General features: G+C 43.1%; 1 protein-coding gene across 1 annotated transcript in view; it reads left to right on the top strand.

Annotated features, from left to right (window-relative positions):
* The window catches only part of CDK18 (cyclin-dependent kinase 18), a 103,719-nt gene that overhangs the window by 43,327 nt on the left and 36,225 nt on the right, over positions 1-24,167 (top strand). Inside the window, exon 2 of the mRNA XM_015419341.1 lies at positions 17,666-17,821. Coding sequence (XP_015274827.1) covers positions 17,698-17,821 — 124 coding nt within the window. The 5' untranslated portion in view covers positions 17,666-17,697. The remainder of the gene's footprint in view (positions 1-17,665; positions 17,822-24,167) is intronic.

The following is a 24,167-nucleotide window of genomic DNA, read 5'->3' as shown; positions in this document are numbered from 1 at the left end:
GCACACGAAAGCTTATACGCAGAATAAAACTTCATTCGTCTTAAAGCAGGCCCATAGCCAGGATTTTGTAATTTGGGGGGCCTTTAAATAAGTCGAGAGGCACTGACATCCCAAAATAAAAAATAAAAAATTTTAAAACTCACTTTTGCAGCAATCACACTCTGCCTGCCTACACAGGGGAAGCAAGACAGGCTTGGGGAAGGGGCGGCGGTGGGGAGTCCTCCAGGTGACCCAGATTGTTGGGAGTCCTCTGGGTGGCCCAGAGAGCTGGGTGAGCTGGGGGCTGAATGGAAGTCAGGGGGCCTTGGCAGGAAGTCGGGAGGCCAGGCCCCGAAATGCCCCACAATGCCCCACTGTAGCTACGGGCCTGTCGTGAAGGTGCCATTGGACTCAAACTTTGTTCTGCTTCAGACCAACACAGCTAGATACCTGAATCTAGAATTCATTGCAGTTCAGTTTTGTCCTACAGTTGCACTGTAAAAATAGGTTACATTATCATACACCTGTCTTTTTAAAGCTGGGATACACCATACAGAAACATAACGCAGGGGTGGAAAATGGTCAGTAAAATCAGTAAAAGTCAGTTTTTTCATCTTGGTCAGTAATTTGTCAGTTTTTTTAAAACATTGGTCAGTAAAGTCAGTATTTCTTTAATTTTTGTGAATGCAGTTTGTGTTTTTCTGGTTTCATTACTGCATTTTTGAGGAAACATAACTTCACAGTGAGAAGACAGATTGTTTTCAGTTGTGTTATGAAGTACTTTAAGGACTTTGTTCCTAAGAGTAAAAGTGATTTGATGAAGTCTTCCACAAAGTATAGAAACATAATAAACCTCTTAAAACATGAGACAATGAAAGTAGAGGTGACGGATATTGTGGGATTCAATATGGCACAGCTCATGCTAGAAGGAGTTGAGAAAGCAATGGAAGAAGGGGACAAGGGAAATAAATGCTTGTGGATGCAGTGCAGAAAACTGTTGAGAAATGAAGGAGTTTGTGAATAGCTTTATTTATTTATTTATTCATTCATTCATTCAATTTATACCCCGTCCTCCCCACTGGAGCACGCTCGGGGCAGCTTTCAAAGAGATTAAACATATAGATAACAAATTATATACAATCTTAAAACAAATAATAAAACTCTGCATTATCATAAAGTGCTAGTAAGTGATCAGGTAGTTATAACAATGCTTACAGAAGGCGGAACCAATACTAGTGTTATAATCAGATGATTTATATTTATGGTTGGCTCGTCTTGGTCTCTATTTAGGCAACAGCACAGGCTGTTGGTAGTAAGCCAAGGACCAGGGCGCTGTCACTTCTCAGTTATTTCATGTTATTTGGTGCGGCTCCTTAGTCAAAGGCCTGGTGAAAGAGCTCCACCTTGCTGGCCCTGCAGAACTGTAAAAGGCCCCGAAGGCCCTGATCTCTTCTGGAAGCTCATTCAACCAGTACGGAGCCACCACTAAGAAGGCCCTGGCCCTGGTTGTGGCCAGCCTGGCATCTGTAGGACCTGGGAGGCCAATCGATTTTGTGACCCTGAGCGCAGTGTTCTCTGGGGAATGTGTGGGGGAAGGCATTCCCTCAGGCATGTGGGCCCCTGACCATAAAGAGCTTTAAAGGTAAGTACCAGCACCTTAAAGTGAATTCAGTATGCTATCGGCAGCCAGTGCAGTACATTGCTTTCAGCACAGGCTTAGGATCCCTACCCTCGGGCTGCCCTGACGGAGGCACAGGACCTCCGTCTTCATCAGATTACATTTCAGTTGCCTCAGTCTGAGCCAACCAGCCATGGCTTGCAACGCCTGGTCCAGATCTTCCAGTGTAGAGTCAGACTGGCCGCCCAGCAACAGATAGAGCTGGGTGTCATCCGGATACTGGTGACATCCCAACCCATGCCTTCGGGCAATCTGGGCAAGGGGGTGCATGTAGATGTTAAATAAAGTTGGGAACAGCACTGCCCCTTGGGGCACTCCACAGATCCGTGGGTGCCTTTGGGATAGCTGCTCCCCTAATGCCACACTTTGACCCTGAAGGAAGGAAGCCAGCCATTGCAAGGCAGGCCCATGGACTCCAGTATCAGCGAGGCAGTGGATCAGTAACTGATGGATGACCATGTCGAATGCCGCTGATAGGTCCAACAGCAACATCACTGCCAATCCGCCCCAATTCAGATGCATCCGGAGGTCATCCGTGAGGGCGATCAGTGCTGTCTCTGTCCTGTGGCCTGGGCGGAAACCAGACTGGAAAGGTTCTAGAATGGAAGTGTCATCCAAAAAGCTCTGTAGCTGAATTGCCACGGTCCTCTCAATTATTTTGTCCAAATAAGGCAGATTGGAGACCAGCCGGTAATTAGCCAATTCGGCCAGATCCAGAAATGTCTTCTCTAAGAGTGGGCAGACCATCACTTCCTTGAGTGCCCCCAGGAACAGTCCCTCTAAGAGGTTACCTTCTGCCGCCCCCTCCGGGTGCGCCCACCAGTTTTCAAACATAAATGCATTTTAGGAAGAATGAAAAACACGAAATTCGAAATTGCTAATTTTAAATTGGTTTACATTTTAAACAATATGTTTTTATTCTGGTTTTAAAGGCTTTTAAGATGTGTTTTTGTGCCTTTAGGGGTTCAAAAGCTCACAATCCCACTGTCTTTGCTCCTGATCTGGTTCTACAGTAACAATTAGTACAGTAATACAATCAATAAACATAAAAACACCAATGAATCCATAACAGGGCCATTAACAAATCCAGGAGTCCCTGGCTTCCTCCAGTGTCTGGAGTCTAAACAGGGTTGCCAACTCTGAGTTAGAAAATTCCTGGGGACTGGGGGGGGGGGAGTCTGGCGAAGGCAGAGTTTGGGGAGGAGGCAGCTCAGCCAAGTCCAATGCATGCCTTTCCTCAAAGGGACCTGATCTCTGTCATGTCGGGGGGGAGTGTCTCCAGGTCCCACCTGCAGGCTGGCAACCCTAAGCCCTCCATTCTGGAAAACTGCTCCTTGGTTGCAGGGAGCCACCAGTGCCTGTCTCATGTGCCCAACCCGGCCTTCACCACCTCCGTCTCTGTTCCTGATTTAAGACTTGGGGTCAGTCAGGCAATCCTGCCTGGCCTGGCTCAGGGCAGTGCTTGGAGGCTGGCCAGCGGGACTGGCTCCAGCGGGGCGGTGAAACATTCAGATGGGCCTTCAGGGCATGATGGTCCAACCATGGCACTGCTGAGGCAGTGACCCAGTTCACTGTGACCCCTGCCGCGAAGATCTGATCGAGCGTGTGTCCGGTCCGGTGAGTGGGAGTCATTACATATTGGGAGAGTCCCAGTGCCACCACTAGGTCCATCGCCTGAGTGGAGGCCACATTGTCCACATGGACAATCAGTCTAGGGTGTTCCAGTGCCCAACCCAACACGACCTCCACCAGGGATGGCAGGCTGCTGGCCGGTTCTTTTTTCATCAAAAAACCAAAGATAAAGTAAAATCAAAGACAAGTCTTACCTTACAGTAATTATGTTTTGTTGTCATAATTATTACTTTATGTTTAGTGTTTAATATTTTTTGCTGTTTTATTATCCGCAGTATGTGATTATTTTTAAAAGGGAATCTTTTTTTGCCTTAAATTTTGTACAATAATGAAAACATTATCCTCTATTCATTAAAAAAAATCAATAAAAAGGTGTGCAGTCCTTTTATCTGAGTCACATCTAACTATGGGGCTGGCTATGGGGATAGTGGAGGCCAGATAATATTCATTTTGAATGAAGTCCTAGCTTTACATTTAAAACACTAGCTTATCAGTAGGCTGACATTAAATTGGTCAGTAATTTGTCAGTTTTTTGTCAGTATTTGGTCAGTTATTTTGGAATTTAGGTCAGTAAAATCAGTATTTTTGACCCCCTGACTAGTTTCCACCCCTGATAATGGTACTCCAGTACTGGCTCCAGCGCTTCTGTTGTTGCAGCCACATTTTACTTGCTTAGTTGCTAGAGGCAGTTTAGAGCTATGTGAAATAAACAGACCAGCAGCTACTTGCCACACTTGCCTGCTCCATTTGAAATGCTTGTTCCAGATCGCTTCATAAAACCTGTTGATTTTTAAAAATCTCCTTCATTGGTGGTTAATTCTCACTTGCATATCCGAGTCAGTTTCTGAAATCGGCAGCTGCAAACCTGATACTATCTCATAGTTCCCTGTTATAATAGAGTCCATTACTGGAACCTTACTTTATTTTCTTGCAGTAATTTCCCCATATGTGGCGCTGGAGCATCACACAATAGATGAAATGGGTTTGGGGGGCAGGGGACTAGGATAAACTGCGAATGGTTTCACTATACCTTAAGAGGCACCATTCGTCTATCTCACCCATCCTCCTTCCTGTCCTATTCTTCTATTCTTCCTCATCATAGCCCATTCATTAGCCTGGCCCTTTTGATAGAAGGGGGGGGGGATGAAGTTGCTAGGCAACCCTGTGATCTTCTGTCACCCCCTGGACATGGCACTTGCAAGCGTTGGAACAGCGGAGGCTCCATGACATCTAGAGAGCAAGTACTGTGTTGTATTTGATCCTGACTAGCTGAGAAAGATGCTTGGGGTTCTGAAGTTTACTTTCTGCAATTACCCATGGCTAGGGGTGCTGTAAGTGGAGGCCTGTCCTGGTAACCGCCCCTGGCAACAGCAGTCAATTACCCAGCAGAATGCTTGTGTCATTGATAGATAATCTCTTAAACCTTTTGAATGTAGGCATTTTAACCCAAGTGTTCTGTTGCCATGGAGAGTCTGTGCACTCGCTCTCAGATGCTAAGCCTGACCACATCGTTCTGGAATGTGTTCATCCATTTGTTGTGCACACATCCCATTGTGGGACGTGCTAGTGAACAAAATGCACTTTAGTCCAGTTTTTGGCTCTCTCCTTTTTGTATCATAATGAACTTAACTTGAAGAGAACTGTCATTTAACATTTACATCACTGGAAGTTCTTCTGCATCTTTCTGAACTCCTTTTCTGCTACAGGATGGAAATCCTTTTAGTAAGGAGTTCACTATTAAGTAGAAATCTGCTGCTTGTGCACATTATAAGACTGAGGGTAACTGCAAAGAAGAGTCATACATCTGATCACCAAATGGAACAATGGTGTTGCTTGACCTTCTTTTAAACAAAAACCTGCTGCAAAACTTTGGTGTTTATTGGCAGAAGGAAGTCTTGATACCAGTCCTGCTTCAGTTGCAGCTGGGAAGGCAGGCTGTTTTGGTTCAACAGATTGCTGTCCAAATCATTAGAGAAAAAGGCTTTATTTACTAAGTTTATTTCCCACCACAACTCTTCTGAATACTTCATAGATAACATTGCTACCAATAAGGTTACGCTGTAAGGCTACTTAAGACTGGCAAAGCAGTGTGCTGAAATACAGAAAGAGGTATGGAAAGGGCACTTCTGAAACAAGAAACGGAGAGTTCTGAACTGGGTTTGCAGAGCCATTCTTCATATGTGTTTGCATATGACCTTAAGCCAGTCTGAAGAGTAAGATTTTAGTGCCTCTTCAGAACATGTTCTCTAGCTCATTGTGACAACTGAGAGGGCTTGCTGCACTCTGTATGACTCCAGTTAAGCTTATTGAGAAATATTGTTTATAATGGCATGGAATGACAAAGTTGATTGGATTCATCCCTTTGTATTTTTTAATACTTTATGATGCAATCTTTTGACAGTTTGTGTTTTTCTTTTTCTAGATTTCTTTTTTTATTGAGCAATTAAGATGTTTTCTTTAACAATATACCTGTAGAGAAGGGCAATATGATACAACAGTAGAGAGAGTGGCAGACAGGGCTATTTTTGGGCAGGAACGCACAGGAACGGAGTTCTGGCTGGCTTCTGAGTTGGCCACACCCAGCAGGAACTCATTAGCATAATAGGCCACACCCAACAGCAGGAACTCATTAGGATTGGCTACAGTAGGCGTGTGTGGCCTAACATGCAAAGGAGTCCCTGCTACAAAAAAAAAGGCCCTGGGTTTTGACAACAAACAAGGTAAACAGAATAAGAAGCAAAAGGTGGGTGTGGCTGGATGACCACACTTTTGGCAACACGGGACTGTGGCCTAATATGCTAATGAGCTGTGACGGCGGGGTGTGGCCTAATATGCTAATGAGTTTCAGCTGTTGGGTGTGGCCTGTTATGCTAATGAGTTCCTGCTGGGCTTTTTCTACAAAAAAACCCCTGGTGGCAGATATCTGTGGAGTGCTGGGAAAGGGTGTGTTATGTATCCAGCTATGGACTAAAACCGCAATGGTTTTGTCTATTACAATTGAAAATGAATTTGTGAATTGGCTGGATTGTTCTTGGGTTGGAATCTGAGACAGTACGAATCAGAACTAGGAATTATCACCTTTTACTAACCTAAGGTTGTACTTCATCAGATTACAAAGCTGTAACATTCCAACATACACTAATGAAACAACTGCCTTACTGTGAAATGTCCATTACCTAAGTTAGCCATAAATTTATACTACCCATCTACCTTTCTCCATTAAAAAAGATGAGTATGTTTTATTACTTTTGCTGGGTAGATGTGACAGGGCAGCATCTACTTGATAATATTTGCTTTTTCTTTTGAGTATGTGTTCAGAGAACTGGAATGTACCCATATAGTCCAGCTTCTTATGCATTCTGTAGAATAGTGGAAACAGGTGCACTTGTATAATTGCAGAGTATATGGCTACAGATTAATGCTGTGGCATCCTGATCCATAGAGGAAATTCTCGTATTGCCATTCAGACATTTTTTCCCATGCAAAGCTTAATCTGCATTAGAAAAACTATAGCATTTCTACATGGGTTATCTGCCCCAAGTTCAATGCTTTTAGGAACTGGATTTCCCCCCCCCCCATTTCCCCACAGCATTATGATGCATTCGTGCAATTCTAGGGGTTCTCTGACTTTTTTTCGACTTTTCTCAAACCTTCTTTACTTCGAAGTTTTGGGAAAGATTGCAGTAAATCCTGAATGGCTGCTATGTGGATGGGAAAATTTGGATTGCAGTCATTTTCCCTAACCCTGTCTCCTCCAGCAACCATTCCTTCCCCCTACCACAGGAAGCCGCACTTGACTACTAGAGCTTCTGAATTGATTTTGAGGGGAGACCAATGTACAGTGCATTACAGTAGTCTAGCCTCGGTGTCACCGTGGCATGGATCCAGGTTTCCAGATCACCCGTATTAAGGTCAGGGGCCATTTTTTTTTACCTAAGCTGAGTTGGAAGAAAGCCTTTTTTTGCAACTGTATTAACTTGCTTCTCCAGCAGTAATGTTTGGTCTAGTTAACCTCTTAACTGAGTCAGCATCCCATCAAAAGTGGGGAGAATAATGTCCTCCAAGACTTCCACCTTCCCAGCCACCATTGCTTCTGCTTTTCTAGGGTTTAGTTTCAATTTGTTCACTCTTAGCCATTTAAATACAGCAGCCATGCAGCAGCTTAGGACCTCTACTGCATCACTAGGGTATTTGGATAAGGATATATATAGCTGTGTATCATCTGCATATTGAGGACAACCAACCCTAAAACTATAAATGATTTGGCTTAAGGGCTTTACATAAAGATTGAAGAGCAGGGGGGGGGGGAGTTTGGGCTCTGTGGGAACCCACAGAATAGGTCTCATACTGATGATAACTTGTCTCCAATGGCAATTTTTTAGGATTTGGTCCATGAGGAATGGTTTGAACCAGTCCGAACGCACAATCTCGGATGCCTACTTCTGTTTCCAGGTGCCTCAACAAGATGGTGTGGTCCACTGTGTCAAAGGCAGCAGATAAATCCAGTAGGAACAACCGGGAGGCCTGACATTTGTCTACTTTTTAGATGAGGGTCATCACCTAAAACCAGCAGAGCTGTCTCCGTCCTATAGCCCGGTCTGAAACCAGACTGAAAACGTTCTAAAGCAAACGAGTTATCCAAGAAGATTTGGAGTTGGTGTGCTACTGCTCTCTCAAGTGCTTTGCCTAGGAAGGGTAGAGACGGTGATAATTGGCTACGTCATTTTTCTGTAGGGATAGGGTTTTTTAGTAGCAGATGGATAACTGTCTCTTTGAGTGGTCGAGGGATGGTGCCCTAAGTTAGTGATCAGTTTATAATACTAAGGATTTGTTGATGTGGTCTTTACATGGTTTTAGATGCCAGCATAGGCAAGGATCCAGGGCACAAGTAGTGGCCTTCACTGATCTCAGGAGCTTGTCAACATCCACCATGGAAATTGGGTCAAAGTGGTCCATAAATAGAACAGGTGGTGTATTAGGCAGTTCTTCTGTTGGACCTATGTCAACATCTAAACCAGAGTGTGTTGATATTTTATCAGGAAAACACTTTGTGAAAGTATCACAACTAATTGTCTGGTGCCGATACAATGAAGGCTCAGTTTTAGGAGTCAGCAGATGCCATGTCAGCTTAAACAATTGGGATGATTGTGACCTAGCTGATACAATAGTACCAGAGAAGTAACATTTTTAGCCAATGTAACTGCTACTTCATAGGTGAGTTCAATAACATGATCTGTCAGATTCTGTACGAGTTTTCCACCAGCACTGTTCTAGACATCTCCCAGCTCTGGTAAACCTGGGTTTCATCCCAAGGGTGGGAGAGGTCATTGAGGGGTGACTGTTGATAGCGTCAAGGAGGTTCAGATTCCATGCTTCTACTGGAACCTCAACAGAAAGCTTGCCTGGAATCCTAAAATCTCCTAAAGAGTTTCAGAATCCAGTAGGATTCATAAGCTGCTGTGCATGGATCATTTTAACCAGGCCCCCCCTTCTACGTTGGAGCCGCATTGATCTTGGCTTTGAGTAGGTAGTGGTCAGACTTATGCATTGTATAATAATTATGAGAAGTCCTCCTGAATCACATAAAGGTCTGTCTAACTCAGGAAGTGTTCTATGCAGTGGCTATCCAGATGCTTCTGGGAAGCCCACAAGAGGGTCATGAAGGCAGTAGTGCTCCCTCACTTGCCTCATGGCATGCAGCCTCTGAACCTAGAGGATCTATTTAGCAATAATAATTAATAGCCACTGACAGCTTCCCAGAGGACAGATCTGTTTAAAGCCCATGGCCATTCCCACATCTTGTGGCCAAAAATTCTGAAGCATATATAAAGAATGGCTGTCTTTTGTCAGTTCTGAATCTCCAACCCATCAATTTTATTAGGTGACCTTGAATTCCAGAAATACATGAGAAATCTTTCCCCACATATGCATAACTTTATAAACGCTGAAGAATCTGAAATGAGCAGTAACTCATGAAAGCTCATACCCTGCCACAAATTTTGTTAGTCTTTAAGGTGCTGCTGGACTCGTGCTCTTGTATAAATTCTGCATTGCTTTTTTTTAAAACGAGGGGATGTGATAATGTGACCATATTAGCCTTTGCAGGTGACTTACATATATGCTAAATTTGACAGCATTATCATCCCTGTTCTCCCATTTAAATGTCACCCCAATTTCCAGGCCCCACTCAGGATGAAGTCAAGTCACCTCTGGCCTAGTCTGACCTGTGACCAACTGTTCCAAGGCACAGCCATGTAGTGTATTTGGAACTGGTATCTCGGATACAGCCTGGATGTATATGTACCCAATCACTGTGAAGATAGTTAATTTTGTTGTTAAGTTGCACAGTCGAGTCTGACTCTTCGCGACCCCACGGACCACATCACGCCATGCCCTCCTGTCTTCTTCCGTCCTTTGGAGTTTGTTCATTTTCATGTTCATTGCATTGATAACACTGTCTAACCATAGATCAAGGTGGGCAGCCATGTTGGTCTGAAGCAATACAATAAAGTTAGAATCCAGTGGCACCTTTAAGACCAACCAGTTTTTATTCAAGATGTGAGATTTCGTGTGCATGCACACTTCCTCAGACAATAGGGGTGGCTTGTTAAATTAGCATGCAAAATAGTGAAACTATTTTTTAAAATTAGATTAAAAGAATGACAAGCTCGGTTTCTGGTTATCATCTGTTTCAGTTCAGCTGGGTAGGAAAAACAGCATAGGTAATAAATACGTTAGAACTGGAGATTGATGTGTCCTTATTTGTGAGAATCCCTCCTTAGACCCCCCATCCATCTCCTTTCTAGCATGGAGTTGAACTGTATAGCATCTTGGCTGTGCAGAGTATTTTCCTTGTCCCCAAAACAGAGAACTAACCATCTCATCCTTTGCCATCCCCTTCTTCTTTTACATTCCCAGCATCAGGGTCTTCTGCAGTGGTGGGCAAAGTATTTGAGCATCAGCTTCAGTATCTGGCCTTCCAGGGAACAGTCAGGGTTGATTTCCTTTAGGATTGATGGATTTTATTTCCTTGCAGTCCAGGGGACTCTCAAGAGTCTTCTCCAGCACCATAATTCAAAAGAATCTATTCTTCGGCACTCGGCCTTCCTTACAGTCCAACTCTCACAGCCATACATTACTACTGGGAATACAATTACTTTGACTATACGGACTTTTGTTGGCAGGGTGATGTCTCTACTTTTTATTATGCTGTCTAGGTTTGCCATCGCTTTCCTCCCAAGGAGCAGGCGTCTTTTAATTTCATGGCTGCAGTCACCATCTACAGTGATCTTGGATCCCAGGAACCTATTATTGCAACACTTGTCATTCTGACCACAAAATCTCATAATTCTACTTGTATAATTAGGTGTTTTGTCCTTTTTATAGAAAAGGGGTGAGGTTGTTATTAGTGTGCCTCATGCACTAGTGTAGGGAGAGTGTGTGTCTAGAGCAGCAGTGTTAAGAATTTTACTCGTTGCAGTAAGCCTGGCATTCATTCTCTAGATGCATAGATATTAACAATTGAAATGTTCCTGTGAAACCAAAATTAATTAAAAGATGCACACAGGGTTTTTTTGTCTTTATTTTTTATTGCTTTTCTATAAACACTATAGGAAGGGGGGAAATAGGGGAATTACTAAGACTAACAAATAAAACTAAGAAATAAAGCAAGGATCATAAACATACAGACATAATCATTTGTCATTCCTACAGATTAGATATAAAAAAAGAAAGTATGAAATGTTACTGTTGGATTTCTTACCATAATAAAGCTATTATAAGTCTATTTTGGAGTACGTAGCCTATAATTTTTAACATTTGAGCTTTCAGGATTCCCTAGCATTACAAAAAATTGTTATTTTCTCCTGTTTTAGTTTTTATCATAAAACAGCTTAACCTTAAGAGTTTTAGGAGCCACCTCTCCTTTTTCAGAGTCAGAATCTTCTGGAGAGCCACTAGAACCGCTTAAATTGTCATCAGACTTGTGGGCACTTTTGGCTTCTTCTTGTGTGTTGTTTTCTGCTGTTCCTTTGTCTTTTGTCGCTCTTCTTTGTTGATCCAGAAAAGACTTTGCTTTCTGAGCAGAGTTAATCTTCATCTTTTTATCGCTATACGTGAATGTAAGTCCTTCTGGAAACAACCATCTGAAGGGGATGGAATGATCATGTAAAAAAAAAGTTAGATTTTTATATTGTCGTCTCCTTTTTCTTATTTCAAATGGAATGTCCTTCAAAACTTTTGCTTCTTTGCCTTTGATTTTCAAAGGGTTCCCAGTTGTCGCTTTCAAGATTACATCTCTTGTAGACCTTTTGGAGAATTTAACAAATATTTCACCAGGAAGTTTATTTTTCTTGATAAAATCTGGATAGGTTCGATAAACCAAGTCCATATTTCTTTGTAGTATATCCGCTTTAAAATCTATCGCTGGTGCCAATGCTTCACTTAATAGTTCTTTTAGATTCTCCCTCTTTTGTTCTGGGACTCCTTGAAAACATAGGACATACATTGATTTCTCCATTTGAAGCTGTAATAATTGCTCTTTTTTGGAGAGCCATTCTTTTTCCACTTCCTCTAGTCACTGTTTGATATCATCAGTCTTAACATCCACTTGTTTAATCGCTTTATCCATTTCATCTGCTCTCTTGTCCATTCCCACCAATTGCTTCTGGAAACAATCAAGTTTATTATTGATGCACACAGTTTGCAGTTGCACTATGTTGACAATTGATCCCCTCTGAGAGGCTGTCATTTCTAGATAGGGTCTGCAAAGCATTAATGGCATGTAAACTGAAATAAAGAAGGCTGCAGTCTGCTCAAGTAAAGTGGTTGTTATTCTGGCCCTGGATGAACAGGCCTAGAAGCACACATTTTACACTGGAACTTGAGTAGCTTTAGAGTAGCCGCTAGGTATATGCTCTGAGAAGAGTTCCACACTTACCGTGTAACTACCCTAAAGGGCTGACTAGTTTTAGTTTAAAGTTTAGCCTGAAATGGCAAGGGAGGGAAGAAGGAGTGCACTGAGGCTGCAGATGGCAACCACCTGCTACTGTTTTCAGAATGGATCGTTCCTCAAGTAGATGGCCAAGAAAGATTACCTGATTAGAATTCAGGCAATGTGAGAAGGAACTGTTTCAGGAGCTCATATTTAAAATGACGAATAATGCCCCTAAATCTTTCAATGGATGCTTTCACTTACCACAAAATCAGTCCTGAATGATCTCCATGTAGAGGCTTCTTGGGGGCAGGTTCATGCTGTATAAAAGGAGTGACAGTTGAGTTTATTGTTGGTGGCTGACAAGTTTGCTCTCGAATTTCATACCATGTAAATTACAGATTATAGTTTGCAAACAAGAAGAATCCTAGGGATATCTGCATTGGATCAATATGGGGATGATTTTACAATACATAATCTTATCCAGAGCATGTTTGCATTTAGCTGTTTTGAATTAAGAAGCAGTTGCTTTGTGTGCCTGTTTCCATAAAACCCAAAAGAGTCTGTTGTTGTGTGGATAGAGTAGAACCTTTAATCCTGAGACCCCCCTCTTTTGCATGTAGTTTGTGGTTGCACCCGTTGTCACTGTTTTAGCTAAACATGGTAGTGTCAGTATTTTATAAATGGCTTGTCGCATGATATGAGCACTTGGTACTGGTGTTCCCTTTGTCTACTTATTTCAAGGGAAAGGGTTATGGATACATGTGATATGTGATCCGTTGTTACAGTCTAGCCTATCAAATCTTTCTTCCTAAGAGGTGAAATGAAGAGAGGGGTTAGGAAAGAATACAACCCAATTTTCAGAAATGCTAAAACTACTGACATGCCTCAGATCCCCATTATTTCAGCTGGAAATTGTGGAGTTGATGCAAAAATAGCTAGATGAGTTTTCATAGTTGTAAGTCAGACACAAGTGGGCCAATAATAGTCCAGGGGTAAGTTTGTAAATTCTGAATCTATTAATTTATTATTCTACTGGTGTTTTATAATAAGCTGGTTGCAGTATGTGAAATGCAAGAACTCCCATTGGAGCATATTTATAAGAAGTAACTTATATACTACATTTCTGCAAAATGTGCACAAGCATATCTGACTGCTGCTTCTGAATGAAATTCCTCTTATTCAGGTATTATAGGTGATGTTCAAGAATACCCCTTCTAGACTATTGAGCAAGACTATTGAAATGGTTTATTGTTATTCCCTAATTTACCTGTTAAAAGGATATTACTAAATCAGACATTTTTATTGAGATGTTTCTGGATCAATATATTGTCTGTTATTTTATTGGCCCTATACTCTTGTGGCCATGTGTGGATCACATTTTAACACCATGTAGAGTAGTAGAGGGGTGGGAGAGAATGTGTGAACATTTGCAATATGGTGACTGCATGTGTTTTCTTGGATGTACTTGGATTAACAACAGCTTGTATAAAAAGCAGTATACTCAAAGTCATTATTGTTATTCCCTAATTTACCTGTTAAAAGGATATTACTAAATCAGACATTTTTATTGAGATGTTTCTGGATCTGTTCTTTTATTGGCCCTATACTCTTGTGGCCATGTGTGGATCACATTTTAACACCATATACTTCATTGTGATGGGAAAGGGATGGGACCATGTGGAGTTTTGTTGTGGATGGGGAGTCCCTTCCAAGGAGTCCTCCAGCCCTGTACACCCCCTTCCTTTCCCCTTTAGCAAACAAGGGGGTGTCACCACTCTGGTTCTGGGGAGGACTAGAGCACCCTCCCTGCCCCACGGGCAACACCCTCTTTGGTCAGGGTGTGCCCTACTGAATGGCTGAATATGAGATGCAGATAGGGTTGCCCGCCTGCAGGTCAGACCTGGCATTCTCCCAGAATTACAACTCATCTCCAGACTACAGAGGTCAGTCCCCCTGAAGAAACTGGTAGCTTCAGAGGGTGGACTCTATGACATCACAACCCTACTGAGCTCTTTCGCCTCCTCAAATCTGCCTGTCCTAGGCTCCGCCCCTAAATCGCCAGGAATTTCTCAACCCAAGTGTGAAGAACCAAGGCAGAATGAACAAAAAGACTAATTTATTAACCAAATAGTATAACAATTAAGAGAACAGATATAAAAATGGAACAGAATTAATACAGAGACACTAGTATAACTGCACAGGACAAAACTCACACAAAAAGAAGCTGGCTAGAAGACAGAGTTCTCCAACAAAACTGGCCCCTTTCACATTACCGTTCTAAAGTGGATGTTATCTGTTGTTGGCCTGGTTCTGAGTAAAGCGATATAGGGACAGAGGTTGCATACAGCAAATCTAATTCTGTTAATGAGCTGTCTCTGAAGCAATCTGGCCATTTCAAAAAGTGATGCACTTCTTTTCTTGCCATTTTTTGCCAAGTGATCATCCTCAAACTTTTTTTGGAATGTTTTAAGTTAAGTGCTAAACCAGTATAGTGGTGCCAAGGCATCTCAATGGTGCAGCTGTAGCACTGAAGGGCTATATTGGTCTAGCACTATAGCACTCAACTTAGAATGTTCCAAAAAAAGTTTGAGGAAGATTGCACAGTGAAAAGGGGATGGGAAATAAAGTGCGACACTATTGGAAGCACTGCAGACATTTTAAACAGCACAGTACAGTGATTCAGAAGCTTAAAGAAGAGATGAAAACAGAAGAAAGCAATTTATCTCAAGAATGGCTTAACCACATTTTGCTAACCGGATGCAAGTGGCTTTGTATGAAAAGGTAAATGGAATCCATTAGCAGCTGGTTGCTAAAACGGTTGTGTCTGAAATGACACAAAAAATCCGTTAGCAGCCAGCTACCAAAACGGATTACAAAGGCTATCTGACAGGGGCCAACTGTCTTTACTTGATACCTGACTCCGTATCAATACTCGATGCCTCTCAACTCCGACTTTGGAATGACAGATAAGCTCCCTCTGTGTGTAGCCTCACTGCTGCCTAGCTTCAGGGAGTTAACACCCTCCCCCCCTGTACTGGAGTTTACATAACCTGTGTCACATTCTGCCTCTTGATTAGTGACTTGCTCCTGCTTTCCCCACCTTTTCCCCCACTCCCCACATTTCCTGATGCTTGGAAGGTGCCTGGGAAATGTAGCTCTGCAGGAAAATTGACAGCAAGGCCTGTGTGAGGGAAAGGCTCTTTTGAGTTCTTCAGGCAGCCTGGCCAGCTCTGAGTTGGGAAATTCCTGGAGATGTGGGGGTGGAGCCTAGGTAGGGCAGGGTTTGGGGAGGGGCCTCAGTGGGGTACAGTGCCATAGAGTCCACCCTCCAGAGCAACCATCTTCTCCAAGGGGAGCTGATTGCTGTGTGGAGATCAGATGTCTTTCCAGGAGATCTCCAGGCCCTTCCTGAAAGTTGGCAACCCTACCTATAGGCTGCCATTACTCCTCAGGCTTAGGATCATGACAGGGTCACGCTTATAGGTTGTGTTTGAAAGTCTTAATCAGAGTTTATTTTAAATTCCATCAAAATAAGCACAATAAAATGAAAAAGTGGCTATATACAGCATTTACTCAAATGCAATTCTAGGTGCTACAATGATAATCTTCAGTGTTTTGCATTTTTGAAGGCAGTGTTGGTACTGAGACTAGAACTGCTGTGTATTTTTATGAAAGTTGTAAAGGGATGGCTTATAACCAATTCTTGGATGAAAAGATTTCTGTACATTTCTGTGAAGTAAATTTATTATTTCAAAAGCTGCTATTGCTTTCCTTCTAGCAACTGAGGCATCTCTAGCACAGAAATCTACTGTGCACATTAATTTTTTTATGCAGGAGATAAGCTTGAATTTGCACAACAAATTTTGGTCTGTAATCAAGCAGCACAAGTTGAAGCACAACAAATGCATTGAAAAAAAGACTGCCTCTATATATTTGGTATCATGGTGATTTTTATTTCTTTTAAAATTGGGGGGAAATTCAGTGCTGCTGGGCTTAGTTCTTAAAGCCAGTGAATGGTATTGTGAATGACCACCATTATAACTGCACTATGAGGGAACTCATGTTAAGTGTGTGCAAACGCTAAAATTCAGTGATTTCTGGAACAATTACAATGGGAAAATTAGATTAGTATCTTAAATTGTTAAGAGGTACTATCAAGCTACTGTAGCTGCATTCAGTTGTCACACAGATCACAGTTTGTAGCAGTGGTCATAAACTTGTCTTGTTTCTTATACCCTTCCTCCTCCTCCCCTTCTTTTACAGCGAATGATTAAGGAAACCCAATTTGAAACAAACTCTATGACATACAGATGCAAGTGGCCAATTGTATGTGTTTACTCCTCACAAACCTGGGATTCTAAACACAGTTTAATTGAGTCATTTTGGACCTTCTTGGGCCAAAATTAGGCTCAAAGTGTGAAAGTTACTACTTCAGCGTAGACACTTTGGCAGGGTGCAAAAATCAGTTTTAGGTCTGTGTGTTTAAATATACCCTGATACACAGACACTTTTTTGAGGGGCAGGAATTTTGTGAAGATATTTTAGCCAATGGTCTCCTAAATTTGCAGGGGGCAGGGGTTTCCCAGATGATGAACTGAAAATCATTTTCCAAGCATGTTTCCCATTCACCTGATTATCCATCCCCTGCCAAGTTTGCATGTGGCAAGCAGTGCTGTGGGTTATTATTGCTGTTAATATTTGTGCCACTTCTAATGTGCAAAATTCTTAATCTATGAGGGAAATCCCTATGTATTGATCTGCTTTTGCTATTAAAATTGGATATCCCCCTACCACGAGATGAGAACAGTTCCATGTTTTAACATATGAAACTGCTGACATTTTGTCAAGTTTGGCCCTAAAAGTCTATTCTAAGATAGACCAAAAAGGATTTGTCACAGTAGATGTGAAATGAGGTATGATGAACAGATTATTGTTCTGGAGGGTTAAACTATGCATGTTGTGGAAGATCTCTGACTGGATTTCCTGACATTGTCTTTAACTTTAAAAGCAACTAGAGTGAGCTCCAGTTTGGATCAGTGTTGGTTCAGGGTTTTCCCTTCATGCCCTTTCCCCACTAGATATCCCCCTCCCACTGCTGCCAGTACCCCAGTAAGGCAGGAAAACATGTAGCTTAGTGTACCATGGGGTTTTTTTTGGGGGGGGGGGACAGTTAACCTGTCAGGATTAATATCTGCTGGGGTGGTCTATTAGGGTAACAGCAGGGAGGGCAAAGGTTTTAAACCCCTTCCTCTGGCCTGGCACCATGGCCCTAGGTCAGATCTCCTGTGCTTCCAAGCAGCTGCTTTTTAACATTAAACATGTAGTTTGACCCTGAGTGGAGTAAATGTAATATGTGATTTCAATTAAGTCAGAGTTTCTATTGTGTTCGAGGTGCAACACCAGCTAAAGTTCCTTACTATCTTGCCTGTCTTCCCCATCAGATCCCTGCTGCTGTGCTGCTATTCAGAGTACCATGAACAAGATGAAAACTTTCAAGCGCCGTTTTTCCCTTTCGGTTCCCCGGACGGAGACCATTGAGGAGTCTCTGGCAGAATTCACAGAGCAATTCAACCAGCTCAACAACAGGAAGAATGAAGGTAAAAAGCTAGTGGGGTCAGCAGTCATTTGGAAGCAGTGCAGGCAGGGTTGTGCCAAACTATTTGGGCAAACTCATTGAGAGGGCGGTGGCGTTACAGCTACAGAGCTTTCTGGAGGACACTTCCATCCTCGATCCCTACCAGTCCGGCTTTCACGCGGGTCACGGGACGGAGATGGTGTTGGTCGCCTTGACTGATGATCTCACCCAGGAGCTGAGGCTAATGAAGCGAAGGCTCAGACGGCTAGAGAGACAGTGGTGGCACGCCTGTGACGAAACTACAAGAGCATCCTACAGGACATTTATGAGATCCTATGAGATGGCAGTTAAAGCTGCCAAGAGAGAGTACTACACTGCCACGATTGCACCTGCAAGTTCATGCCCAGCCCAATTATTTAGAATGATTCGGTCCATAACTACTCTGCCACAAGGCAGACCAAATGCTAGGGAATTGGATATTGGCTGTGAGGCCTTTGTGAGCTATTTCACAGATAAAGTCTTGTTGCTCTGCCATGACCTCCCCGCCACAATTGAAACAGTGAGTGAACTCAAGGCTCCATGCACATCTTCTAGTCAGGTTTTGGATTATTTCAGTCTGCTCAGCCTAGAGGAAGTCAACAAATTACTCACAACTGTGTGCCCCACCACCTGCAGACTTGATTGGTGCTCGTCATGGCTAATTAAAGCTGGTCGCAGTAGTCTTTGAGGTGCCCTAAGGGAGATTGTCAACAAGTCCCTCTCGGAGGGAATGTTCCCTAGGGCATTTAAGGAGGCAGTGGTATGCCCCCTCCTAAAAAAACTATCTCTTGATCTGGTTAAATTGTCTAATTACCGGCCAGTTTCCAATCTGCCCTATCTGGGCAAGCTAATTGAGAGGGCAGTGGGAACTCAGCTGCAGAGTTTTATGGATGACACTTCCATATTAGATCCCTTCCAATCCGGTTTCTGCCCAGGCTATAGGACAGAGACAGCACTGGTCACTCATGGATGACTTCTGGAGGCATCTGAATCGGGGCAGGTTGGCGGTGCTGTTGTTGTTAGACCTGTCGGCAGCATTCAACATGGTTGACCATCAGTTACTGATCCATTGCCTCGCCAACACTGGGATCCAGGGGTCTGCCTTACAATGGCTTTCCTCTTTCCTTCAAGGTTGGGGGAAAAGGGTGGCACTGGGGGAACAGCTGTTCCAAAGGCACCCACTGGTTTGCAGAGTGCCCCAAGGGGCAGTACTCTCCCCGATGTTTTTTAACATCTATATGCACCCAGATTGCCCAGAGGCATGGGCTGGGTTGTCACCAGTATGCAGAAGGTACCCATCTGTTGTTGGGTGGACAGTCTGACTCCAGACTGGAAGATCTGGACCTAGCGCTACAAGCTGTGGCTCGTTGGCTTAGACCAGGGGTGTTATCAGTCATTCAAGGATACAGCAAATTAATAATGATGAACACCAAACCAAGGGTGATTGCTGTAAGAAGTTCACACATACATAGAACAAAGGAAAAATTTCCTGAAGCTGTAATAATTTTCTTCTTTATTCCATAGATGAATTTAGGTGAAATTGACGAACATCTCGAGTTTTGCAAGTTCGTTTCTGAATCTTTGTCAAAATTCGGTGTCAAAATGTTCTTTTCTCACATAACAATCCCATTTGTGTCTGTATAGACCTCGTGCTGGCTATGAGTAGCTCTACTAAACACAATTCATATCTTCAAAGACTAGACACTGTCCGTCTTTGAAGATATGAATTGTGTTTAGTAGAGCTACTCATAGCCAGCACGAGAACGAGGTCTATACAGATACAAATGGGATTGTTACGTGAGAAAAGAACATTTTGACACCGAATTTTGACAAAGATTCAGAAACGAACTTGCAAAACTCGAGATGTTCGTCAATTTCACCTAACTGTAACATACTGAATTCCCTTCAAGGTGCTGGTTCTTACCTTAAAAACCCTTTATGGTCAGGGGCTTACGTACCTGCGAGACCGCCTTTCCCCACATGTTCCCCAGAGAGCACTGCGCTCAGTGTCTCAAAACCGTCTGGTCCTCCTGGGTCCCAAACATGCCAGGATGGCTTCAACCAGGACCAGGGGCTTTTCAGTGGTGGCTCCACACTGGTGGAATGAGCTCCCAGACGACAACAGGGCCCTGCGGGACTGTTTACATTTTCACAGGGCCTACAAGATGGAGTTCTTCCACCAGGCATTCGATTAAGGAGCTGTACCGTGGGACCCTTGTGCCCTGGCATTACCATTGCAGCTTGTGCATTGCTGGTGTGAAGGGACTGAGATAGTTCTACATCAAGGCTAGTTCTACTTCTTCACCCAAAGAGTGATTAACACATGGAATTCACTGCCACAGGAAGTGGTGGCGGCTACAAGCATGGACGGCTTCAAAAAGGAATTAGATAAGCATATGGAGCAGAGGTCCATCAGTGGCTATTAGCCACAAGGTATAGATAGGGGCTCTGGGGCAAGTGATGCTCTGTCTTCTTGGTGCTTGGGGGGGTCAACAGTGGGAGGGCTTCTAATGTCTTGGCCCCACTGGTGGACCTCCTGATGGCACTGGTATTTCTGGCCACTGTGTGACACAGAGTGTTGGACTGAATGGGCCTTTGGCCTCATCCAACATTGTTCTCTTATGTTCTTATGTCCTTGAGGCGGATTGTAACCCATTAGGATCTGCTATTAAGATGATTTGTTATTATGTCTTGCCATCAGTTTATAACTTGGCACACTAGCACTTTATAATCGGTTTTTAGAAATTTATTGTTTTAACTGTTTTAAATTTTATGTAAGCCACCCTGAGCCTGCCTTGATGGGGAGGGCGGGGTATAAATTGAATAAATAAATAAATAACCACACACTGTTTCAGAAAGTGGAGCCAACCACAAAATGTCAGGGAGTGAGGTTATGCATAACTTCAGTAGTAACTCTTCAACATTTCAGGCAAAAGCTCTACTTAACAGGATGCTTTTTAAAATGACCAGGTAGTTTAAAAATATTTTCTTCTATACATACAGCTTACCTTCAGTCATGCAGTGAAGATTCTTGCGTTGTGGTAGCAGCAGCTGCCAAAGCAAAGTTGTTGTTGTTTTATTTGCACAGCCATTCAGATCTCCAATGACCAATCAGTGGCAAAAGCTGCACCTAGTTCTGCCCACTTTCTGAAAACACATTGGGAACCTGTGTCATAGAGCCTTGCATAAGAGTGTTCTGGAGCCACGCCTCCCTCCCCCTTCTCCCCCTCCGTACCACCAAGAGAGCTCATTGAGTTAATTGCAATGTAAGCTATAAAAGCTCCCCCTAACACACAAATTACTCTCTTTTCATTAAAGTTGGGCTTGTTTTATTCTTGGCATTGAACTGCACAGGCTCATAAGCTCTGTGTTTGGACATCTTCCATTTACTGAGTGGCTCAATAGCTCAAGGGTATGTGCTGACTCATGGCAAAGTAGGCCTTGTTTACATTACATAGCAATACCTGCATTATAAACTGAAAGTGGTGCCCTACTATGTTTTAAGTCTAACCTTAGACCTCTTAGTGTACATGGGCAGGACCTACTCAAATATGATTGGACTGAAATACAGTTTGTGGCTGTAGTTGAGCAGCATAAGCCAGGCAGCATGCATATGTAGATTTTTGGTGGAACTTGCTTACTTGTACTTTAGGCAATTACCTGATATCTGAGGTCTTAGAAGCACGTATTCATTTGTTCTAGCACATGGGGCAGGGGTTCTTTTCCTAAACAAAAGGGGCTTTTGGTACATGAGATTTATGGGACCTCTTCCACATAGTACAAGGCATCTCTGAAGCCTCCAAATGCTGCCTGTGTCACTGAATTGTTTATGCTGTTCTGGTTATATGACTGTTTTGGGGCTAGCTGTGATGTAATGAGCATCCCAGGGTGATTCTCTATACTCCTGAGAGCATAGTCAGACTGAACCTAATGGAACCTCATTCTTGGACCACAAGAAACTTAAAGATGCTCCACAGGTGAAGACAAATGTACTAGAAGAAGAGAGCCCACTATCTTTCAGCATAGCTTTGTAGCTGAAATGACAGATGTACACAGTAGCAAATCAAAACTATCAAGCTTGCCCTTCCGCCACATGCTGCAGGTTGGTTTCTGTATTTAAGAGCTATATGAATGTTCATGTATCACACTCGTAACTTAATGAAGCTTAATAGAAAGTTCAAAACTGTCCTGGGAATTGGAGGAAGCTTCTTGATGACTACAAGGGTAGGCAATCAGTATCATGCAGAAGACTTCTACAAATGCAAATTCTAAAGGTCTTAAAAACACACACACACCAGACAAACCAAGAGCTCAGCCCTGGAAGAAATAGGTATTTCTGTTGTGAATGCAATGATGGTGCTCCCAAATCAGCCATGAGCTTCCAAATCAGCCATGTACATTATGTCTACCCCCCCCCCCCATGTGAGCACACTGCTGTGAGGGACCAAGGCACTGTCCCTTTTCCTCAATTGGCCATTCTTTCCAAAAAGCTTCATCAGACTGGAAAATCTCATCAGATCTAACTATTCATTCTTCTCAGACACAGAACAATAAGGCAGGCACAGAAAGACTTACAATGGCAAATGGAAAAGCAAACACTCTGACTTAGCACATGGAGTACCATGCAATGTCACCTTTGGGTTTGGCACATTCTTATGGAACAAAGCTAGAAAGAGTGCATGGCACAGAGAGCAGCCTCCATGAGATACTTTAACCCCTTCTGTCTATATAAGCCCATTACTGTCTTTTGCTTACTAGTTCTAAACAGAACTATGCATGTCTGTCTGCATGTGATTCACAGCTTTTGGAGATCTCTTCAGTCATCCAAAAGACTTAGAGTTGCAATGGAGTCAGCACTGAACTTGTAAAACTGGGTTAATTTTTTTCCTCCTCTGCAATATCCCAGATGAACATGGGCAATGTGCGAAGTTTCTCTAGGCCTCTATTTCCCATCTGTAAAATGGAATGGTTGTCTCTTTTTCTCCCTTTTCGCAAAAGGGTTGTGAAACTAAATATGCTACATTTTATGAGATCAAGCTATCCAGCAAATGCTGTGGTTGCCTAGAAACAAAGGAGGATCCTGGGTCCCCCCCCCCAGCAATGAGTTCTTTGGTTGCAGGAAGCAAAGGTTCTCCTTAAGTGGGGGAAGTCATCCAAGCTGGTTATATCATGCCTCCACTTACTTCTGGTAGGGCTATGCAAATTTTTGCGATGACTCTATTGGAGAGATCATAGGCTGACCCTCCAGTTTTGGATAGCCCCACTGCTCCAGTAGGAAGTTTGAGCTCTGTTTCATGCCAACCTTTAGAAAACTATTTTTTTAAACCCTTTGAAAACCAATCAATCTCCAACTTTCAATATGGAGACAGAGCAAGATTCATCAGCAGCCTCTGTGATGAGCAAAAGGAAGAAGAAAGCCAGAGAGAGGGGGGCCCCCCACCTGATGCTTCGGGCAATGGTGTGGGGGCCATGGAGATGCTCCCAGAGGGAGCGAGGCTGACGATGACGGGAGAGCAACCTGGAGCTTTGGGTTACGACCCCTCCACCACATGGTACTCATAGACAACTTTCAGTCAAATTGGCTGAAAGCTGTTTATAACAAGACGCATTGTCTCGGGGGGGGCTAGACAGATATTCGGTGGAAGACAAAGATAAGAAAAGAGTACTGCCATCCCCCCCAAAAAGGATAGTAAGTCTAGAAAGAGATTTCAGTCCTTTCGGGACCAGAAAAGAGGACAGAAATTCTCCTACACTTGACTTTTCAAGGCAAAGTGGCAGTCCAGACCACATAATAGCAAACCCTTTACCCACAATAAGGGAGACCAGCCCTCGAATAAGAACCCCAAGAAGGGGACTTCAGCATGACTATCTAGGCACACGGTTTCTTTTGGGGATTGGGGGAAGGTTGCAGTTGTTTGCGACGCATTGGCACCAAACTGTAACAGACAAGTGGGTCCTGGACACTGTAACTCACGGCTACAAGCTGGAGTTTTCTTCCAAACCCCAAGAACATTTCATTCAAATAGCACAACCCAGGGACCACTTAAAACATCAACAGATGCTAGCAGCAATCCAGTCTTTGCTGGACATTGGGGCAATAGAGAGTGTCCTGGCTTGTCATCAGAAAAGAGGAGTATACTCAATATTCTTTTTGGTTCCACAGAAAAATGGGGACACAAGGGCGATTCTGGATCTAAAATGGTTGAATCGACACATAAGAGACAGGAAGTTCAGGATGGAGACCCTTCATTCCATTCTCCCAGCCATTCAGAAAGGGGGCTTCCTGTCCTCCATAGACTTATCGGAGGCATATCTTCATATTCCAGTTT

This window comes from Gekko japonicus, unplaced genomic scaffold (assembly GCF_001447785.1).
Source record: "Gekko japonicus isolate JY-2015 unplaced genomic scaffold, Gekko_japonicus_V1.1 scaffold276, whole genome shotgun sequence".
Taxonomy (NCBI): domain Eukaryota; kingdom Metazoa; phylum Chordata; class Lepidosauria; order Squamata; family Gekkonidae; genus Gekko; species Gekko japonicus.
The sequence above is the reverse complement of the archived record's forward strand: the minus strand, read 5'-3'. Positions and strand labels throughout refer to the sequence as shown.